Source organism: Peromyscus leucopus, chromosome 9 (genome assembly GCF_004664715.2).
Source record: "Peromyscus leucopus breed LL Stock chromosome 9, UCI_PerLeu_2.1, whole genome shotgun sequence".
Lineage (NCBI taxonomy): Eukaryota > Metazoa > Chordata > Mammalia > Rodentia > Cricetidae > Peromyscus > Peromyscus leucopus.
This window is the reverse complement of record NC_051070.1, coordinates 65,561,860-65,580,955: the sequence shown is the minus strand read 5'-3', so window position 1 is coordinate 65,580,955 and position 19,096 is coordinate 65,561,860. Positions and strand designations below refer to the sequence as shown.

The window sequence follows — 19,096 nt, the reverse complement described above, 5'->3', positions numbered from 1 at the left end:
ATCTTAAAGACCCGAAGACACTTATTAACAGATTCCCTTCACTTACTTATGATTTTTTTGACCCAAGGTCTCACTCTATGGTCCAGGATGGCCCCAGATTCATAGAAATCTTTCAGCCTCAGCTCCCAAGTACTGGAATATAAGGTGTGCTACCATGACTGGTAAGGGAAAAGAAGCTCAAGCGCCCCCCCCCCTCCCCATCAGAGCGTTCCCTGGGCACTTCCTGGAGTTACTATCAACTGATCTGTTTTCCTATAGTCACACAGATTCCTGACAGTCATCTTACTGTTAGAATCAAGCAGCCCCTGAGAGAGCAGAGAAAGGATTTGGGCTGGGGATGCTGATTAAGTGGTCAGTCAGGTGACACTGTGAACCCAGTTCTGCAGCAATCCCCTTCGCCTCAGCAGCCGTGTCTGTGAACTGCAGTTCACAGACTGTCATTTAGAAAGGCAAAGGCCTCACGCCGGGCGGTGGTGGTGCACACCTTTAATCCCAGCACTCAGGAGGCAGAGGCAGGCGGATCTCTGTGAGTTTGAGGCCAGCCTGGTCTCCAAAGCGAGTTCCAGGAAAGGCACAAAGCTACACAGAGAAACCCTGTTTCGAAAAAACAAAACAAAACAAAACAACAATAACATAAAAAAAAAAAAAGAAAAGAAAAAGAAAAGAAAGGCAAAGGCCTCGTCCATGCCACCCTTTAAAGAGGACGAAGTCACTACACCCCCAAGGGAGGGAGGTTTCACAAGAAGCCTAGGCTTGCAGAGTACTTGTTGATCCTCCTGCCTCAGCTTCCCAAGAGCTAGAATTACAGGTGTGTGCCACCATACCCAGTTGAGTACAATGCTTTCAAAAATTGTTTTCAATTAAATATATACCAGAACACTACAAAACGTTCTTAAAATATTATTTGGATTAGCCAATGCCAACTATCCATTCGTGGGTGAAGAAACAGAGGGCAGAGTACGACTCGGCCACTGTGCCCTGTCCCTTTCCTCACAGGTCCATCCACAAGCACGGACACCTCATATGTAGGAGTTTTACAGACAGTCTTCCATATTGATTGTCTCAAATATCACACCATTTTGGCTTTATACGGTCCTGTTGAATCTGGTGACTTTCATCTGAAGGGGTGAGAATCATCTTCCATATTGATTGTCTCAAATATCACACCATTTTGGCTTCATACGGTCCTGTTGAGTCTGGTGACTTTCATCTGAGGGGTGAGAATCATTACCTGGTCTGGTGACTCCTTCTTCAGCTCCGTTCTCTAGCCACTGAGACTCACTGTCCAACAAACGGTTTTTTGATTCACTAAGTGGTTTGATAGGAAAAGGTTGATTTGAGCTGATACTGAAAAAAGGAGCAGACAGTTCAGTGTATAGTTTAATGCTCAATTAAGGATGCTTAATAATTAATAAGCAGCAAATTAGTATTCCTTCTCTGAAATATGTGAGGACACTCATGAGATCTTAGCACTCTGAAAAGGCTATCTCCAAGAAAAAAAATATGCCCACAACCCCCGCCTGCCCCCCAGTCAAATGACTCTCTGGGCCCAGAAGTGTGTATTCCAACACTGCCAAAGAAACCAGTTAGACTAGGGAACAGCTGAGGGGCCAGTGGGAAAGGGCTTTCAACACTTGTTAATGGGAGCTGGAGTAGCATAAGGCCAGGTGAAGAGCTGTCTGTGGCCAGTACAAAAGTTACCTGTCATCTCCCAAGTTCTCTGCTCTCTACCTCTGCAGTTTAGATCTAAGGGGAAAAAATGATTCAGTGATTGATCGTAGACTTATTTTTCTAACTGAGAGAGCCAGGGAGGAAGGGAATGGAGGAGGAAAGGAGGAAAAGAGAGAGAGGTTTGCAGGCATTTCTTACGGGCCAGCCACTGCGCTGGGTGCCACACACGCTCTCCACCCTCAGGGAAGGAAACAGATTGCCTGCATGGCTTGTTTAGAAGCGGAGTGAACGCTAAAGCTGAAGGGCTGGAGGCCTCCGGTGCGGTGTGGGGCTTGTCCCACCTTCCTTTATTTCTGACTTCATTGCTTTTTCCCAAGACAGGGCTGCTCTGTAACAGCCCTGGCTGTCCTGGAACTTACTTTGTAGACTAAGACTAGGCAGACCTCAAATGCATAGAGATCTGCTTGTCTCTGTCTCCCGAGTGTTGGCATTAAAGGCGTGCACCACCACACCTGGCTACCTTTCATTGTTTTGTGTTGACAGAAATATGAATTTATGAATCAGTTTTCCTGGTATGAAACTATGTTACGAAATTTCCTTTAAGACAAATAAGAAAATATTTGTACTTTCAAATTATCATTAACTATTCTGACATTGTAATTAAAACCTAGTTATTGAAATTAATAGTTATTAGAATAAGGACTGGCTTTTAAATTTTCTTTAAAAAATACAATTTAGTATAAGCCAATATGAAGTACTGAAAGGGAATTTTACTTTCTAGAAGATGAAGACAGCATATTTACTTGCTCGACAGTTTCCCTAGACATGAAGCTGCATGTACCTGTCCTGATCTAACTACTGATTCGCTCCGCTACTCTGGTTTTCTGGTTTACATGTAAAAAGTGTGTAAGATTAGGCACCTAACACCGATCAGTCCTCCATTAAAAGAGAATGTAAATAGAATTTTCCTTTTTCTGTCTGTTTCCTGGAGTGCTACTGTTTGTGTATGAATCATTCATGTACAATAGGCATCAGACTATTTTATAATGACTACTGAAAAACTTAGGAACAAGAAACATACCTTCTGGCATAGTCACTCTGGTTTGCAACAGAAGCTTGTTCGGGATCCATCCCCACAAGGCGAGTTGGAAAACTGCAGCCATCACCCAAGCTGTATGATGAGAAACAGTAATTATTTGCATACTAATTTAATAACAATGGTCAAGTTTAACATTTGTCTTTCAGAGGCCTGGTAGAACTAAATTACTAAAATTTATCAAGTCAGATATCAAGTCTAATTTTGGAAGTTACTGTCTCCACTGAAGACAGCCTTTTATCTAACTCACATGTACTTAGAAACAATGTCCTCTATGATGATTAGGATCACGATGCCCTGTTAGCCCTTAACGCAGACAGCTATTCAATTATCTGGGTACCTAACAGCATCATGATCACTGAAAACATTATCCACACTCAACCTGAAATTGCAAAGTTAAGTTCCATGAACTCAGTCAACAGCACTGCCAGAAGAGCTGGTGCTACAGATGCATCTCAGTGCTGAGCTCACAAGCAGCCTCTCACAGAAGGCCCTCCAATGGCGGGTTCTCAGGCACTACAAAACCAATCAGCCAACCAAAGAGCTCCGAACACCTTGGAAAGAAGTACAGTGAACAAAAAGACAAAGTCCACCTTCGGGCTTATGGCTGTCCAAAGAACCACAGCAAGTCCGGCTGCTCTCACACTCTTTTTTTTTTTTTTTTTTTTGGTTTTTCGAGACAGGGTTTCTCTGTGTAGCTTTGCGCCTTTCCTGGAGCTCACTTGGTAGCCCAGGCTGGCCTCGAACTCACAGAGATCCGCCTGGCTCTGCCTCCCGAGTGCTGGGCTTAAAGGCGTGCGCCACCAACGCCCGGCTGCTCTCACACTCTTGACCCATCACAACTGTGTACAGCAGAGGCACCTCTGGCCAAGACAGAGTGGCTGTAAATTTGACATGTCACCATAAACAATCAGACACAGACCAGCACACAAACAACTGACTTCAAAACAGACAGTATAGGACAGTGTACTAGTCAAACAAGTATTAAGGGGCTAGAGAGTTGGCCCAGCAGGTAAGAACACTTGCTGCTCTTTAGAAGACCCAGGCTTCTTTCCCAACAGCCACATGGCGGCTCCTAACCACCTATAATTCCAGTCTCAGGAGACTGGAAGCCCACTTTTGATCTTCCCTGGCACCAGGCATACACGTAGTGCACATATATACATGCAGGCAAAACTCGCATATGCATAAACTTAAGACAATTCTTTTTTAAAGTACAACAAGCTCAGGCATCCGCTAGGGCCTAGGGATGGGGGAATGCAAGCAAGGCAGGCTCACTGCATCAAGGCAACAGAGAGGGAGGAAGCTTTGGGAAGCTGAGATGGCTTGAACCTAAAAGACAGAGGAGAAATCACTACAGAACTATGCATAGAACTGTTCCCACAGCTTCTGACAGATACTATCCTGTACAGGCAGAGTGAGAAAAAAACAGGGAGAAAGCTTGCAGTGAACCGCTTCAAGCCCTGTGACACTGGACAGTGTTCACAGCTGACCAGCCAGCAGGGAAACCTCTCTCCATTGAGACTCCATCTACAGTAGTGCTAGGCTTAGCTAACTTCAAGAAAATGCTACTATTGAGCCAACCTGACAAGGCTTAAAACAAACCTCAAAAAGACTACTGTGAAGCCTAAAGAAACTAACAGTGTGCCCAAACCAAACTCACCAGCTACAAAGAGACAATAAAATCTAGACACTGATAAAACCATCATGTTAAATCAGAAGTTACTGACAATGTGATCAGAACTAAGAACAAAAAACAACCAACAGCAAACAAAGTGAAAATTAGCAGCTTCCAAACTGCGATTATATATTAAACACATCCATGAATTTGAAAGACAAATGGATATAACAAAAACAGAAAAACTTTATAAGAAAGAACCAAATCTAACTTACAGAGCTGAGAGACACATCCTCTCAAACTAACCACTAGATGGGGCTCACCAGCAGACGAGATACCCCAAAAGGGCTGACTGCACTTGTAACAATTAAGGACAAGAGGAAAAGATGAGAGGGACCACACACAGCACAACCACAGTATTAAACGCTCAAAACATAAAAATTTCTGGAGAGCCGAGCCAGAAATGCTGGTGGGGAGAGGCGGGAGAAGGAGAACAGGTAAGAGCCCCAAACAAACAAAACCCAACAAATAAGCTGTAACAAAATAACTAAAGCTACCTCGGGTAAAAACTATTCCTATCTGATGGGAATAGCACATTCACAGATCCAAGAAGCCTGGTAAGTACCAGGTGAGAGAAAAGCCAGGAAGCAGCACTGTTCACCTCAACATCAGACAGAAGATCTGAAAACGGGGCTGCAGAGGGTGGCTCCCAGTTAGGAGCCCAGGGTCTACAGGAAAAGGCACGCACAGACAACAGCCAACTATCTCAAAGCTGTGGGAAGCAAGTGCCTCATGCAGGCACAGGGGGAGTGGCCCAGGGGAGGTCACAGAAGAGGTGATGCTTAGCAGTTCCCAACTGATGAGAAGACACAGACAGACTCAGCCAGCTGGGGGTGCTGGTGCACATCTGTGATCCCAAGGCTCAGGAGTTCAAGGCCTGGGCTATGAGACCTTGCCTCAAAAAAACAAAACACAAACTAAAAGAAAAACCAACAACAAAAAACCCCTAACTTTCACTAATCCCAAACAAAAGAAACCTGAAAAAAGCTACACTAAATTTTAATCACAATAAATTTTGTGAAAGGAGTGATGAACACTCTTAAAATTATCCAGGGAAGCTGGCGGTGGTGGCGCACGCCTTTAATCCCAGCACTCAGGAGGCAGAGGCAGGCGGATCTCTGTGAGTTCGAGGACCAGCCTGGTCTACAAAGTGAGTTCCAGGAAAGGCACAAAGCGACACAGAGAAACCCTGTCTCAACTTCTCCCCCCCGGCCCAAAAAAAAATTATCCAGGGAAGACATCTGGAGCAGAAAAAATAAGATGACTATACCCTGGTCAGCAGAAAATAAGGCAAGCTGGGAGACAGTGCAGCAAAAATAAATAGACAGACAGACAGATAGATAGACAGATAGATAGGTGATAGATAGATGGATGACAGACAGACAGATAAAAGAAATGAAAGCAAGCCATTTTAGACAGAAAATGGCAATTTCATTAAGGAAAAGGCCCTACAATTCCCATAACCCCTTTAGAGATAGGTTCTGACTATATGACAATACAACCCAGACTGACTTCAAACTCACGATGATCCTCCTGCCTCAGCTCTCTAAATCCTGGGATTCTAGTGTGAGCCTCCATCCAACACACCTACAGATCTGACAAACTTGGCGATCCCTTCCCAATAGTTTTCCTTCTCTGTGGTGACCGCTGTAGAGATGGCCAGACTAGCTGGATGTATGACTTATCTAGCATGTGTATTATTTATACCTGAGGTAGAACTGCATCAGCATCCAGTCTTCTTTAGAAGATAAAGATAAGCTGGATGTGATGGCACACACCTTTAGTGCCAACCCTCCTGAGGAGAGACAGGCGGATCTCTGCGAGGTCAAGGCCAGTGTGGTCTACACTGTAAGTTCTATGCCGGCCAGGGCTACACAGTGAGACTCTATCTTTAAAAAACAGAAAAGGGGCCGGGCGGTGGTGGCGCACGCCTTTAATCCCAGCACTCGGGAGGCAGAGCCAGGGGGATCTCTGTGAGTTTGAGGCCAGCCTGGGCTACCAAGTGAGTTCCAGGAAAGGCGCAAAGCTACACAGAGAAAGCCTGTCTCAAAAAATCAAAAACAAAACAAAACAAAACAAAACAAAACAAAACAAAACAAAAAAACAGAAAAGGGGTGGGGGGACAGCACACACAACACTTCTGTGTCATGATCTATGAAATACTCTTTATGTTCCCAAAAGCAATTGATTTTCATTTTGAAGAGCTCTTGAGCCATTTGTATTTACCTTCTTCCCATTCAAATGTGTACTCTTGCTGTATAGATAATCTTACCGTATCCAATTTTTAAAAAAGAGAATATATGTTTTCATGTATGCTCAAGATATTTTGAGTTTTCATTTTAAAGCCCTTAAAAAAAAATCTCTGGATCTTAAATTATTTAGCCAGAGGAAGAAGCTACCACTGATTCCTACATTCTGCAACTTACCTTGAAAATACTGGAACTAGCCAGTATTTCTTTTCATCACCAAAGACTTGTCTCCAATTTTTACTACACCCAAGAGAAAAACCATTTCCATCTATTCCGTAAGAAAACATAGGTGCACGGAAAGACTCTGTTTAAAAAGGAAACAAACACAAGTATGTATACACACGTGAATAAATCTTATCTACTTAAAAATCATAAAGGGGTGGAAAATATTAATTTTCTTGCTTATGGTTTTGACATGGACAGCTATGAGCATAACATAATTATAACAAAAGGTAACAAGGAGTGATAATCATCTGAGATGACAGATGTCCTAATTATCCTGATTTGACTGTTACATTATAGACGTGTACTAAAATGTCACCTCAGCATACACACAATTATGTCAATTAAACTCTACTTTAAAAAAGATGAATTTTTGACTTACTGGAGAAAGTGTATTTTTATTTCAACCCTCTAAAATGACGGAGCCAAATAATTATCTAATATTACTTTTATTTACTTATTTTAAGACAGCGTTTCTCTGTGTAGCTTTGGCTGTCCTAGAACTCACAGAGATCCACCTGCCTCTGCCTCCCAGGCAGTGAGATTAAAGGTGTGGGCTACAATGCCCAACCATATACTGCTTTTGGAAAAAAACCTTGAACATTACACTTCTGACTTATTCCCTTTTTGTGGTGCTAGGTATTGCCCCCTGACCATGCTATCAAGTGCTCTCCCACTGAGCTAAGTCCCCGGTCTTTACTAAAAATATTCTACTTCATTTATTGTATTTCAATCCATTTTTCAGATACCGGAACTTGTTCACTCTTTCTTGATGAACTTCCTATATATTCCTAACAATGTGGTGCTGTCACCCAGACAAAAAATTAGAATGTCTACTAATCTACAGTCTAGAAAACCTACATGTGCTAAGCACTAGAAGTCCTGTGTCCTAGGAATACAGAAGGACAGTTAACTCTGCAGGACAGACTGTGTCCTGGGGGGTGGGGGTCAGGGAGATGAAGATGTCAGGAGCAGTTGGCATTCCTCATGCTTGTATAGTGAGGCAGCGGAGAGGGATTACAGACCCAGCTTCAAGCTTCCGTGTGGAGTGACAGAGTGAGGTCCAAGCAAAGACAGGCGTCACAACAAGAGTTGTACTCCTTTGTTTTTAAATACAAAGCACTTCAGCATCTTACAAGCTGGAAGGATGGAGCCAGACAGACAGCATGAGAAAGCAAATAAAAACGAAGGCAACTTAGAGCAAGAGTCTCAAGAGTTCTAAGATGAGTCTTGCAGAGCAAAGCTACACCCTTCCTCAGAAGTTGGAGGAAGGCCACCACTCACAGGTGGGAAGGGAGATGTGTATAGAAGCCTAGAAAGGTGAGAAGATGGGAACTTGCTTGTGGCCCCTGACTATTTTCCTCTGAAGGACTCACAAATCAGAATAGAATGGTGACAATCAGGGCCAGGAGAGGCCAGCCTGGGCTACAAAGCGAGTTCCAGGACAGCCAGGGGCTACAAACTAACCTGGCTATCTCAAAAACCAACCCCTAACACCCCTTCAGAAGACCTAGATTAATAAGGAAAGAAGCTGAGGAAGCTGACTGACCTTACCACCACTGTTTCCACCCTTTGTGAGGTATGGGATCATCTTATCCTTTTGTTTCTGACATAGACTTGAACTCACTGTGTAGATGAGGCTGGCCTTAAACTCACAGAGATCCGCCACCTCTGTCTGTTAACTGGCTATGGTCTAGGATCTTCAACCTGAAGTGTGACACTCTAGGGAGTTATGGTTTCCTCCAGATGTAAGCAACCACAAGACACAGCAGGAGCGGACAGCTGAAAAGCCCAGCCCATAGATTAGTGAAGGAATCATGGGAAGACACCCGGGGGCACAAGAGGGGGGAGCACCCTGAAGACAGAGGCTCTAGAACCGACTGGTGTGTGGAATCGGAGCAGAAGAGAAGCCCTGTGAGGAGGACTGGCAAGGGAGGACTCTACGACAGGCGTGCAGTGAGTAGAGGGGAGTGCAGAGAGGGAAGAAGGACTGGGGAGAGGCAGAACACTCAGGTAAAACCTGGCATTGAGAGGGCAGACAGTCAGAAAACTCTGTTTTCCTCCCAGAGTCTCCCTATGGAGACCAGCCCAGCCTTTAACTCAGAGATCTGCCACAGTCTACCCGAATGCTGGGATTAAAGGTGTGCCCCACCACTGCCAGCTCTAGATACACAAGAATCTGAGACCAGCTTATGCTATATAAAACCCTGTCACAGAGAGACAGAGAAATGAAGAGGACATTAAAATTTCATTTTCAGAGGCTTTTCAGTTTCATGTGATTGAAAGGTCCTTGTGTGATCATGGCAAACACTGACCAAAACCAAAAGGACATGGATGGACTTCCATGTTTAAAGATAATGGTTTAGCTGGGACACTGGAACTCAGTGAAATCCAGGTAGGCGAGTTAGGGAAATGGGCAGAGGTGGCCCAGCATAATCCAGTGACCCCACAGGAAGAACAGGCTGGCCCATAGTAGTAGTTCTCCCTAGTAGTGGAGAACTAGCTGGAGGCCAGGGTGTGGGGTTGAGGCAGTAAAGAAGTGGTATGCAAAGGTAACATGTTTTTCAAAGCATGGCCACAGAATCGTCTAACTGGCTGAACTACACGGTACAAAATATCAGACTACATTATACAGGATTATTGTAATTAATGATACTCTCTGAAATCTTGCTTATTTGTGTAATTTTGTACCCATGACAAGTCATGACATAAACTGGTTTCACTGGGAATAATAATAGGAAGAAGTGATTTAAGGATAATAGCAGAGCACCTAGAACCATGGTCTATGTCTGGGTCTGGCCTGTGCTCACGGGCTGGTCACTGGAGACACGGGCTATGTCTGGGTCTGGCCTGTGCCCACGGGCTGGTCACTAGAGACATGGTCTATGTCTGGGTCTGGCCTGTGCCCACAGGCTGGTCACTAGAGACATGGTCTATGTCTGGGTCTGGCCTGTGCCCACGAGCTGGTCACTAGAGACATGGTCTATGTCTGGGTCTGGCCTGTGCCCACAGCACAGAGCAGAGAAGGTGAACATGGACTAAGATCTCTGAAGACACAATGCAAAATCAAATCCTGACTCTGCTTCCTTTAGGCTGATCCAGCTGAGGTACTCCATCGTTCTCCTGCACACAGGCTCAGACTCCACACACAGGTAAAAAGCTATGTGAGAAACAGACGAAGGTGTTCGCATCCCATCTACAACTGGTTGCTCCTTAGACCAAGGTGGTCAGTACCAGCTGGGAAAATGGACCTACCACTACCAGTTATCAATTTTGAAATGAATTCCTTAATTTTATTATTTAATATGAATGAGTGTTTTGTCTGAATGTATGTATGCACACCACATGTGTGCCTAGTGCTGAGAGGCTAGAGAAGGCACTGGACCCCTGAAACAGTTGTGAATTCTGGTTTTCTGTGTAAAGTCTGTTGTTCTGGTAAGAGGTCTTTAGGGTAGGGCTTTGCAAACAAATCAGGTTGTTGTCAGTTCTAGGGTAAGAACACTTCTGTAAAGAGAATAAACTACTTAATAGACATAAAGAATTTTATTTATATGGAAAAGTAAAGCATAATGGACCTGAGGTGCTCAACAGTGGCGGGTGAGCTGGGCAAGGAAAAAGAGAAATCCTCATACTGGAAGCCACATCATTCACACAGCCCAATAATAAATAAGACGATACGATTCAAATAGAGTAACTACAATGTGCCCTCGAATCTCTTCCTGTTTCTATATTAAAAATTGTTTCCTTCCAATTCTGGAACATACACAGGCTGTGGATGGCAGGTGGACTTCAAGCTACTAGAGAAGAATTAACGAGGCTGCGAGGCTGGCACGAGAGCAGCTCAGGGTGAGCAGGGCCTCGAGCGTGTCTTGCTGGGTCCCCCTAAGCTAGCCTCACACCTGTGACCCTGCCTTAGCCTCCTGAGCGCTGGGGAAAAGGGCATATGCCACAATGCCCAGTCCTCCTACCCTTGAACAACTTCGTTGTGGAGTATTATTTTAAGATGTGTTACATTCGTTCATGCTGTGGAATATGTTTAATGATGCAAAGATGTATTGTATTCTTTTATGTTGCATTTGTTTAACTCTGTGAAGCTGTGTTACTTTACCTGTCTAAAATACAGGACGGTCTGATAAAGAGATGAACGGCCAATAGCGAGGCAGGAGAAAGGATAGGTGGGGCTGGCAGGCAGAGAGAATAAATAGGAGGAGAAATCTTGGAGAAGATGGAGCAAAAAAAGGAAGAGAAGAGGAAATCAGGGGCCAACCACCCACATACACAGCCAGCCACGAAGAAAGAAAGAAGGATACACAGGAATAGGAAAAGGTAAAAGCCCAGAGGCAAAAAATAGATGGGTTAACTTACAAAAAGTTGTCTAGAAACAAGCCAAGCTAAGGCTGGGCATTCATAAGAAGGGAAAAGTCTCCCTGTGTGATTTATTGGGAGCTGGGTGGTGGGCTCCCCAAAGAGTAAAAGAGTAAAGAGTAGAAACAACCGACGACACACCTTATTTAATTATTCCTCTGTATTTGCTTTTGTTTTTTTATGTTTACTTCCTTTGCACTTATCCACTTATTCAGTGTGTCTACATATCCACACGGCTGAACACATGTGGCAGGCAGAGGACAATGTGGAAGAAGGTTCTCTCTCCTCACACCATGTGGGCTCAGGAGACTGAGCTCAGCTCACCAGGCTTGGCAGCAAGCACCCTTACCAACCTAACAAGCCACCTCTCCAGGCCTGCATTTTCATTTTAAATTAGAGAAAAGGGAAAAGAAAAAAGCTGGTAACAATAATACTATGCACTAAAATTCACTGGCAACGAACACAAAAAGGGAAATAAAAAGGCATGTCATAAACACTAACCCTTAGAACATATACCCATCAAATTGTGCAGGGGTGTGCGTGCGTGCGTGCGTGCGTGTGTCAAGAATACACATGAAGTATGCCTTGTCTTAACAAGAAGGTAAACTGAAGGATTTAAAATGGTTTGAGTCTGAGCATAAACTTTATGAAAATCTATCATTCAGAGATTAGTTTTGGAAAGATACTATATAAAGACAGGTATTAGCTCTTATGTCTAAGTTTATAAACTATAAATTTTGCTATATAATACATTACTCAAATCCTGCTACACATAATCACTCCCACAATCCTCTTCAACAGGAGTCTATCTTACACACCCACTGTACCCAACAGTGCAGTTTAAATACACGATTATTTCCTCATCTCTTCACTGCCTCCCGCAGTCTTTCTACACATTCATGTTCATCTGTGGTCATCTTGAAGAGACTTAGACTCATTTACCTATTGTTGTTCTGTTTTTCCCAACTAGCCAGCAATGGTAGCTGAACAGTGAGAGCACACTCACGAAGAACATCGCAGACACAAAGAAAAGGAAAAGGACATGGAATTTTGCACGTGACTCTCTCAGCTCGTTCTGAGGAAAGAAGAAAGAAAGGTTAATTATGAGGATATTCAACCTCTAAAATGCAACTTGTAATCTGGTTCTTCCTAAAGATTGAATCCACCAAAAACAAACAAAAAAAAGTCATATATGAAGAGTAATGAACTAAATGAGACCATGTATTCTGAAGCCACAATCTCACAGCAAGTTGAACCCACATAAACAGTCCCAAGTCATTTAAAAACGGTCCTTACGAGCTGGAGAGATGGCTCGGGATTAAGAGCACTGACTGTTCTTCCCAGCACCCACAAGGCAGCCTACCACTGTCTGTGACTCCAGTCCTAGGGGATCCAACACCCTCTTCTGACTTGTGGGTCCCAGCCATGCATGTGGTGCACAGATATAAATGCAAACACACACTCACCCATACACATGAGAGAATAATAAATAATACAAACATTTTAAAAAGTTTTCCTTAAACATCTAACAATCTCAGCAATTCAGCCATAAAATGAAAAGGTGGACTATTCTCCCTAGCAATTTCCTTTCATACCTTATGTATATATTCAGATTTTCCTCAACATCCAGAGGAACAAGGGCACTTCCATTTGTATAAAAACAGCCACTTAACTACACAGGCTCTACAAACAAGTGGAATGTGAGGTAGTTCACTTTTACTTCGTGCATCTTTCCTCCAAGGTATCCATGTCCTCAGATGCTGAAGCCCACCTCCTCATCCTTGTTTCTTTTCCTTAGAAATCTGTGTAAGCAACTGCCATTTGATAAAAGATGCCGTAAGGTATTAAAGAATGAACAGTTTCTGTCATTCCTTCTTACAGAAATAGGGCTATTAATAGGGGGAAGTCTTTAAATACTTGCTCTTAAAATAAAACCCGGAAGGGGCTGGGGATGTAGTTCAGTCAGAAAACTGCTTGCCTAGTATGCATGAAGTCCTAGGTTCAGTCCCTAGCATGACTAAAAACTGAGCATGGTAGTACATCTCATAACTTCAGGACTCGAAGTGGAGGCAGGAGAATCAGGAGTTCAAGGTCATCTCTGACTGCACAGTAAGCTGCAGTCATCTTGGATCACAGGAGACTGTCTCAAAAACTATACAGCCAAGTCTCCTAGTTTTCCAGAACAGGCTGCCCTATTGAATTTTAAAAAACGTTTAGTGGGCCAGGCGTGGTGACATGCACCTTTAATCCCAGCACTTGGGAGGCAGCTACGTCTACAGAGTGAGTTCCAGAACGGCCAGGATTACACAGAAAGACTGTCTCAAAGGAGGAGGGGACCCGCACACAACAGACTGGAGAGATCCTTGTTTAAGAACACCACCTCAGGTGGCTCACAACCACTTACAACTCCAGCTCAAGGGGATCTGATGCCTCTGTGCGAACACACAAGAGCAAGAGCATGCATGAGCACACACATACATGTGTGCATGCGCATACCGCCCCCCCCCATTTTTTTTAAGTTTCTAACCAAAGGCCCAGCAAGGTGGCTCAGAGGGACAACAGTGCTTGTTGCTCAAGCCCAACAACCCGAGTTCCATCCCTAGAAGCCACGGTAGAAGGAGAACTGGCTTCCAGATTAACCTCTCACCTCCTCGTGTGCCCGAATGCATGCATGCATGCATGCGCGTGTGTCAGACATACAACTATAATTTAAGTTTTTAAATTTAAAACAAAAAGAGTTTCACAGGGGTTAGGAAGATGGCTTAGTGGATAAAGGCATTTGCTCTGGAAGCCCAAAGGCTCGAGTTGAAATCTCCAGGACTCACATTAACTGTGGGAATGGCTACATATCCCTGTAAGGGGTGGAGCTAGGCTGAGCAGGAAAGCTTGCTGGCCAGTGAGAGGCCCTGTCTTCAGGCACTAAGGTGATGTGGCAGAGGAAGACACCCAACATCCTGCTCTGGCCTCCTACATCCGTGAACACCCACACTCATGTGCATACACCACACACATATAATCCCACACACTACACACAGGCTTTGACAGACTAACTGAAAGGCTGCTAGCGCTCGCGTGTGTGTGTGCGCGTGTGTGTGCGTGCGCGCGTGTGTGTGCGTGCGCGCGCGTGTGTGTGCGTGCGCGCGTGTGTGTGCGTGCGCGCGTGTGTGTGCGTGTGTGTGTGTGTGTGTGTGTTGGAGAGTGAACCTAGAGACTCTAAAACTTTACCACTGAACATTTCCCCACTAGCCCCGCATTATTCCAATATTTATTTTTTCCCTCAGAGTGACCACTGTACTTTTGAAACACAGTGACTATTCCATCTTGCCAACTTGTAAAGAAATATTAATTACATACATTCACTCTATAAAGAGATGATGAGAATGTCATGGCAATGATGTGTTTTTACCTTCGGGCAATTCTCTGTAGATTTCCTGCGGCAAAGCTTGTGCAAACAGAGACAATGCATTAAGAAAACAACTTTTATACAAAGTTAACCTGAAAACTAGGCTTTATCAGTTATGTGCACCTGGAAGGAATATAAGAAGCTGTCCTCTAATGGTCTACATTTTTCCAAAAAGTTTTTTTTAAAAAAAAAACACAACCCCAAACATAACAGGCAAAACCATTTCTCTCTTCAAGCACATCTCAGAGACCCTCTAAACATGCACTTTCCCATCCCTATACAAGACACTTGTGTCTAAAAGAACAAAATAAACCCTTCGGCATGAACATCTGCAATCCTTTAACCTCCCGGTTGGTTAGTAGTGCAGAAAAACCCGACGACTCAGCACCTCACCGAGACTACCTGTTTCCCCGCGGGGAAACAATGGTAACCTCTGACGCCGCATTGTGCTGACTCTGCCTCAGTCTCAGCTCAGCAGTCAGAACCTTTTAGGAGTCACCTCATTTCACCCTTTTGTTCCCATTTTACTGAAGACAGACAGACAACAGACAGACAGAGACATAGACATCTTCTAACACTAGAGATCTCTAAAGTCCCTTTGTTACTTAGCCCTACCGGGATCCCGGGCTTCCCCTTAGTATCCTTCTTAGTCTAATCTAGCTATAAAAAATTCCCTTGTAGCTGGGTGATGGTGGTGCACACCTTTAATCCCAGCTTTTGAGAGACAGACAGACAGACAGATCTCTAAGTTCAAGGCCAGCCTGGTCTACAGAGTGAGTTCCAGGACAGCCAGGGCTACGCAGAGGAAAGTTCCCTTAGTATAGCACAAAAACTCCAGGAATGCCTACAGGCCTTGACAGTCTGGCTTAGGTGCTGTTCCCCCAGACACCCATCAATTCCCTTCTGTCTTGGTTCACATCTTCCACTCATAGTAGGGCCCATCTTGTCCACTCACTTTAATATGCAACCTACTTCATTTCAAGCATCCCAGATATGTGAGGGTAAACCAGCTGCCTAACCCTGGGGTCCACTCTGCATCTCCTACTGGCTGAGAGTGCAGAAACTTAATACAACTAATAACATCAACGCTACCTACAGACAATGCTTGTCTTTCTAAAGACATCTCAAACAAAGATGTTAGAAACTATGCATATTTAGGACACAAGGTTTGTGACCTTGAATTGAAGTGTTTTAGCACTCTCCTGTCAGCCCTAAGTCTAAAAACATACACCTAAAAAACCACTTTCAAATTTCAGTTTGGCTTCAGAGGCAGGGTCTTACTGTGTAGCATTGACTAGAACTTGCTATGGAGACCAGGCTGGCCTCAAACTCAGGAAAGCATATTCTTTAAAATAAGAGAAATAAATAAAACTAGTTTCAGTTTTGTTTTGCTTTACTAATTAAACTAGTTTTTTAACTTTGTTTCGTCTTTTTTATTTCTTTTTAAGACAGGGTTTCCCTGTGTAGCCCTGGTTGTCCTGGAACTCTCTCTGTAGACCAGGCTGGCCTCAGACTCACAGCGATCCACCTGCCTCTTCCTCCCAAGTACTGGGATTAAAGGTGTGCGCCACTATGCCTGGCAACTTTGTTCAACTTGAAATCTTGTAGATTATATCTTCCAAACAATGTAACTTAGCCACAAAACCATACACATAATCACTAAAGGGTATCTTAAATGTGACTGGAGAGTGCACCGCCCTTTCCTGCACCTCTTCCTCTGCACGCCAGCACTAACTCTAGAGCAGCGGTTCTCCACCTTCCTAACGCTGGGACAGCTCCTCATGTTGTGCTGACCCCAACCATAAGATTATTTCGTTGCTACTTCATAACTAATTTTGCTACTGTTCCGAAGTGTAATGTAAATATCTGATATGTGACCCCTATGAAAGGGGTCACGATCCTAGGTTCAGAACCACTGCTCTGAAGCATGTACTGTATCTTGTTTCTACTCAATAAACTCACTAACTCTGACTTGTCGACACTAAAGCCCATTTCTGTGGAAGTGTGTAAGTAGGCACCTTCTCAGGACAGTGGGCAGTGCTGGGCTGTATCTCCCAGCTGATGCTGCTGAGGGACCATGGCCCTTAAGCTCACACTATCACTGAGCAGAAACTTTATTTAGCTTTTTGTTTGTTTTTATTTTGTTTTGCTTTTTGAGACTAGGCCTCACTACGTAGTTCCATCTGTCCTGAAACTCTATAGACCAGACTTTCAGACTCACAGAGATCACCTGCCTCTGCTTCCTGAGTGCTGGGATTAAGGTGTGCACCACCATGCCCAACATGCAGCAAGTTTAAAATCATACATTTTTAAGGATTTTATTTTTATACAAGTGGGTTTTTGTGTACATATATACCGTATACATGACTATAAATGGTCATGAGCCAGCATGTAGACTGGGAATCAAGCCTGGGTCCTCTGTAAGGGCAACACGTGATCTAAACCAATGAGCCATCATCTCTCCAGTCCCCCAAATTACAATGCTTCATAAAATACAAAGGTATTTCCTGGAAATAACTGTGCTCTGTTACTCAGCGCTGTACACAGCTGTTAAGTAACAAGTGACCTTGGAAAGTACCTGGACCCTGGGATCGCCAGGTCTGACTTTAGTTCTAGTTCTCTATACTATGAAACACATGACCCTGGGCAGCTACCCAACTTCTCCAATCTCAGTTGTCGCTCTGATAACTGCAGTCACAACAACCCTCTGGACAAAACTATGATTCCCTACATTCCCGTGTAAACACCTTGGGATCTTGGGGCTCCACTGACTTGGGGAGATAATACCCCTCCCAAGTTCGCCAGTACGCAGAAAAGCACTCGCCTCTAGGAGAGCAATTTTCATATGCTAACCAACCCAGAGCCCAGACTCCAAGCCTGCCATCCGGGTACCACCCCCACAAGGAAGCAGGCATGGCTCTAGTCATCCCAGAATCCACTGGGATGATTCATACTGGCTAATCCTAAAGCAGTTTCTCCTGTTTTAGACACCTGCAGCTCTTGACCTCACTGAGCCTTCCTTACACTGTGTCTGTTCTCTCTGGGGCCTGAGTAATTCTCAGTCACAAGGGGCTCTAGCTCTGTGGCCTCCCCAGACCTGGATAACAAAACACACACTCTTTAAACATTTTTCCAGGTGTTAAAAAGAGTAAATGTGGACTTATTTTTATACCACAATTATCTCCTCCTCCAAACCACAATTTAAAAGAGAAAATGAAGACAGTAACAGTGTCAGAAGACAATGAGTGACCATTTGTACAGCTGTACACCAGACAGTAGTCAGGAACGTGAAAAAGAGTTGGTTAAAAACACAGAAAACGTCAACGACAACCAAACCTGTTTAGAAGATACAAACTAGATGGGAAAGGAAAGTCTCAGTCAGCGTCACGGAAAGACAGCAGCAAGGGCCAGTGCCCTGAAGACAAGCATGCTGGGCCCAGGCACTGCGGCTGCCTTTCCACTTGGAAACTTTGCTATCCTGTGTGGCCGAGGCTGGGCTCTACAGACAAATCTATCTCGGTCAGCGGAGTACTGGACCGCGGCTGCACAGTGGCTCCTGGTAATGGTTAGTAAAGAGTCTCGCACACGCAGAGTGGTTCCTAAGGCAATGGGCACTGTGCGTAAGAAAGGAGAGTAGAACAAGGCACCAGGAGACAGACATGGTTACGACAGGAATGGTTTGACAGACAATGACGTCGCAAAAGGCTGAGGCAGGAGGACTGCCATGAGCTTGGGCTACACGGTGAGTCCTAGACTAGACTGGTTAATTTAAGACCCTGTCTCAAACACAGACGAACAGACAGACATCTACTGGGTGCTTTTTATATACCACATGTTTACATTAATTTAATCTGTCAATTCTGTGCAGTATTACTCCAAAGTTCACAAATGAAAGAGTAATCTAAGCTAACGTCACTTTGGTTATTTTACCATTTAGCAGACATTTACTAAATACTTACTAATCGTGGGCCAGGTAACACCCTAGATGCTCTGCTAATGAAAAGACAAATGTCTTGTCTTCATCGAGTTTAGATTATAGCAAATATATAAGCAAAGAAAGCCCCTGCCCTTTCCTTTGGGATCACTGCGATTCTACAGCTAGGTAAAATGACAGGACGAACAAGGACCCGGGGATGAGATGACGTCACTATTCTAGCCTGGCAACCAATGGACTGCTGTAGACTTTGTTCTCATTACAGCGGATAAGCAATGAAAAACAGTGGAAAGGGAACAGGAAGCAGATGTGAAACATGTCCACTTTTATGACGGCTCCGTGACAATTATCAACTGAGGCCTGGGTATTAGGTTCAGCAATGTGACAGTCAAGACTGAACCCACATTTAATGGGACTCACGGTGACACTGGAGGGGAAGACTAGAGAAGAATATCCAGACAGTTAGAGACTTTAATGA

The 19,096-nt window shown here is 44.2% G+C and overlaps 1 protein-coding gene across 5 annotated transcripts in view; it reads right to left on the bottom strand.

Moving 5' to 3' along the window:
• Zdhhc20 (zinc finger DHHC-type palmitoyltransferase 20) overlaps positions 1 to 19,096 on the bottom strand; it is a 67,392-nt gene that overhangs the window by 5,124 nt on the left and 43,172 nt on the right. For 3 of the 5 annotated variants that reach the window (XM_028870399.2, XM_028870397.2, XM_028870398.2), the window contains 5 exons: positions 14,688 to 14,723; positions 12,224 to 12,356; positions 6,872 to 6,998; positions 2,753 to 2,842; positions 1,232 to 1,347 (listed from right to left, as the gene is read on the bottom strand). In XM_028870399.2, coding sequence (XP_028726232.1) covers positions 1,232 to 1,347; positions 2,753 to 2,842; positions 6,872 to 6,998; positions 12,224 to 12,356; positions 14,688 to 14,723 — 502 coding nt within the window. Of the gene's footprint in view, positions 1 to 1,231; positions 1,348 to 1,701; positions 1,747 to 2,752; positions 2,843 to 6,871; positions 6,999 to 12,223; positions 12,357 to 14,687; positions 14,724 to 19,096 lie in introns of those variants that run through there. The other 2 variants (XM_028870401.2, XM_028870400.2) reach the window with 2 other exon arrangements.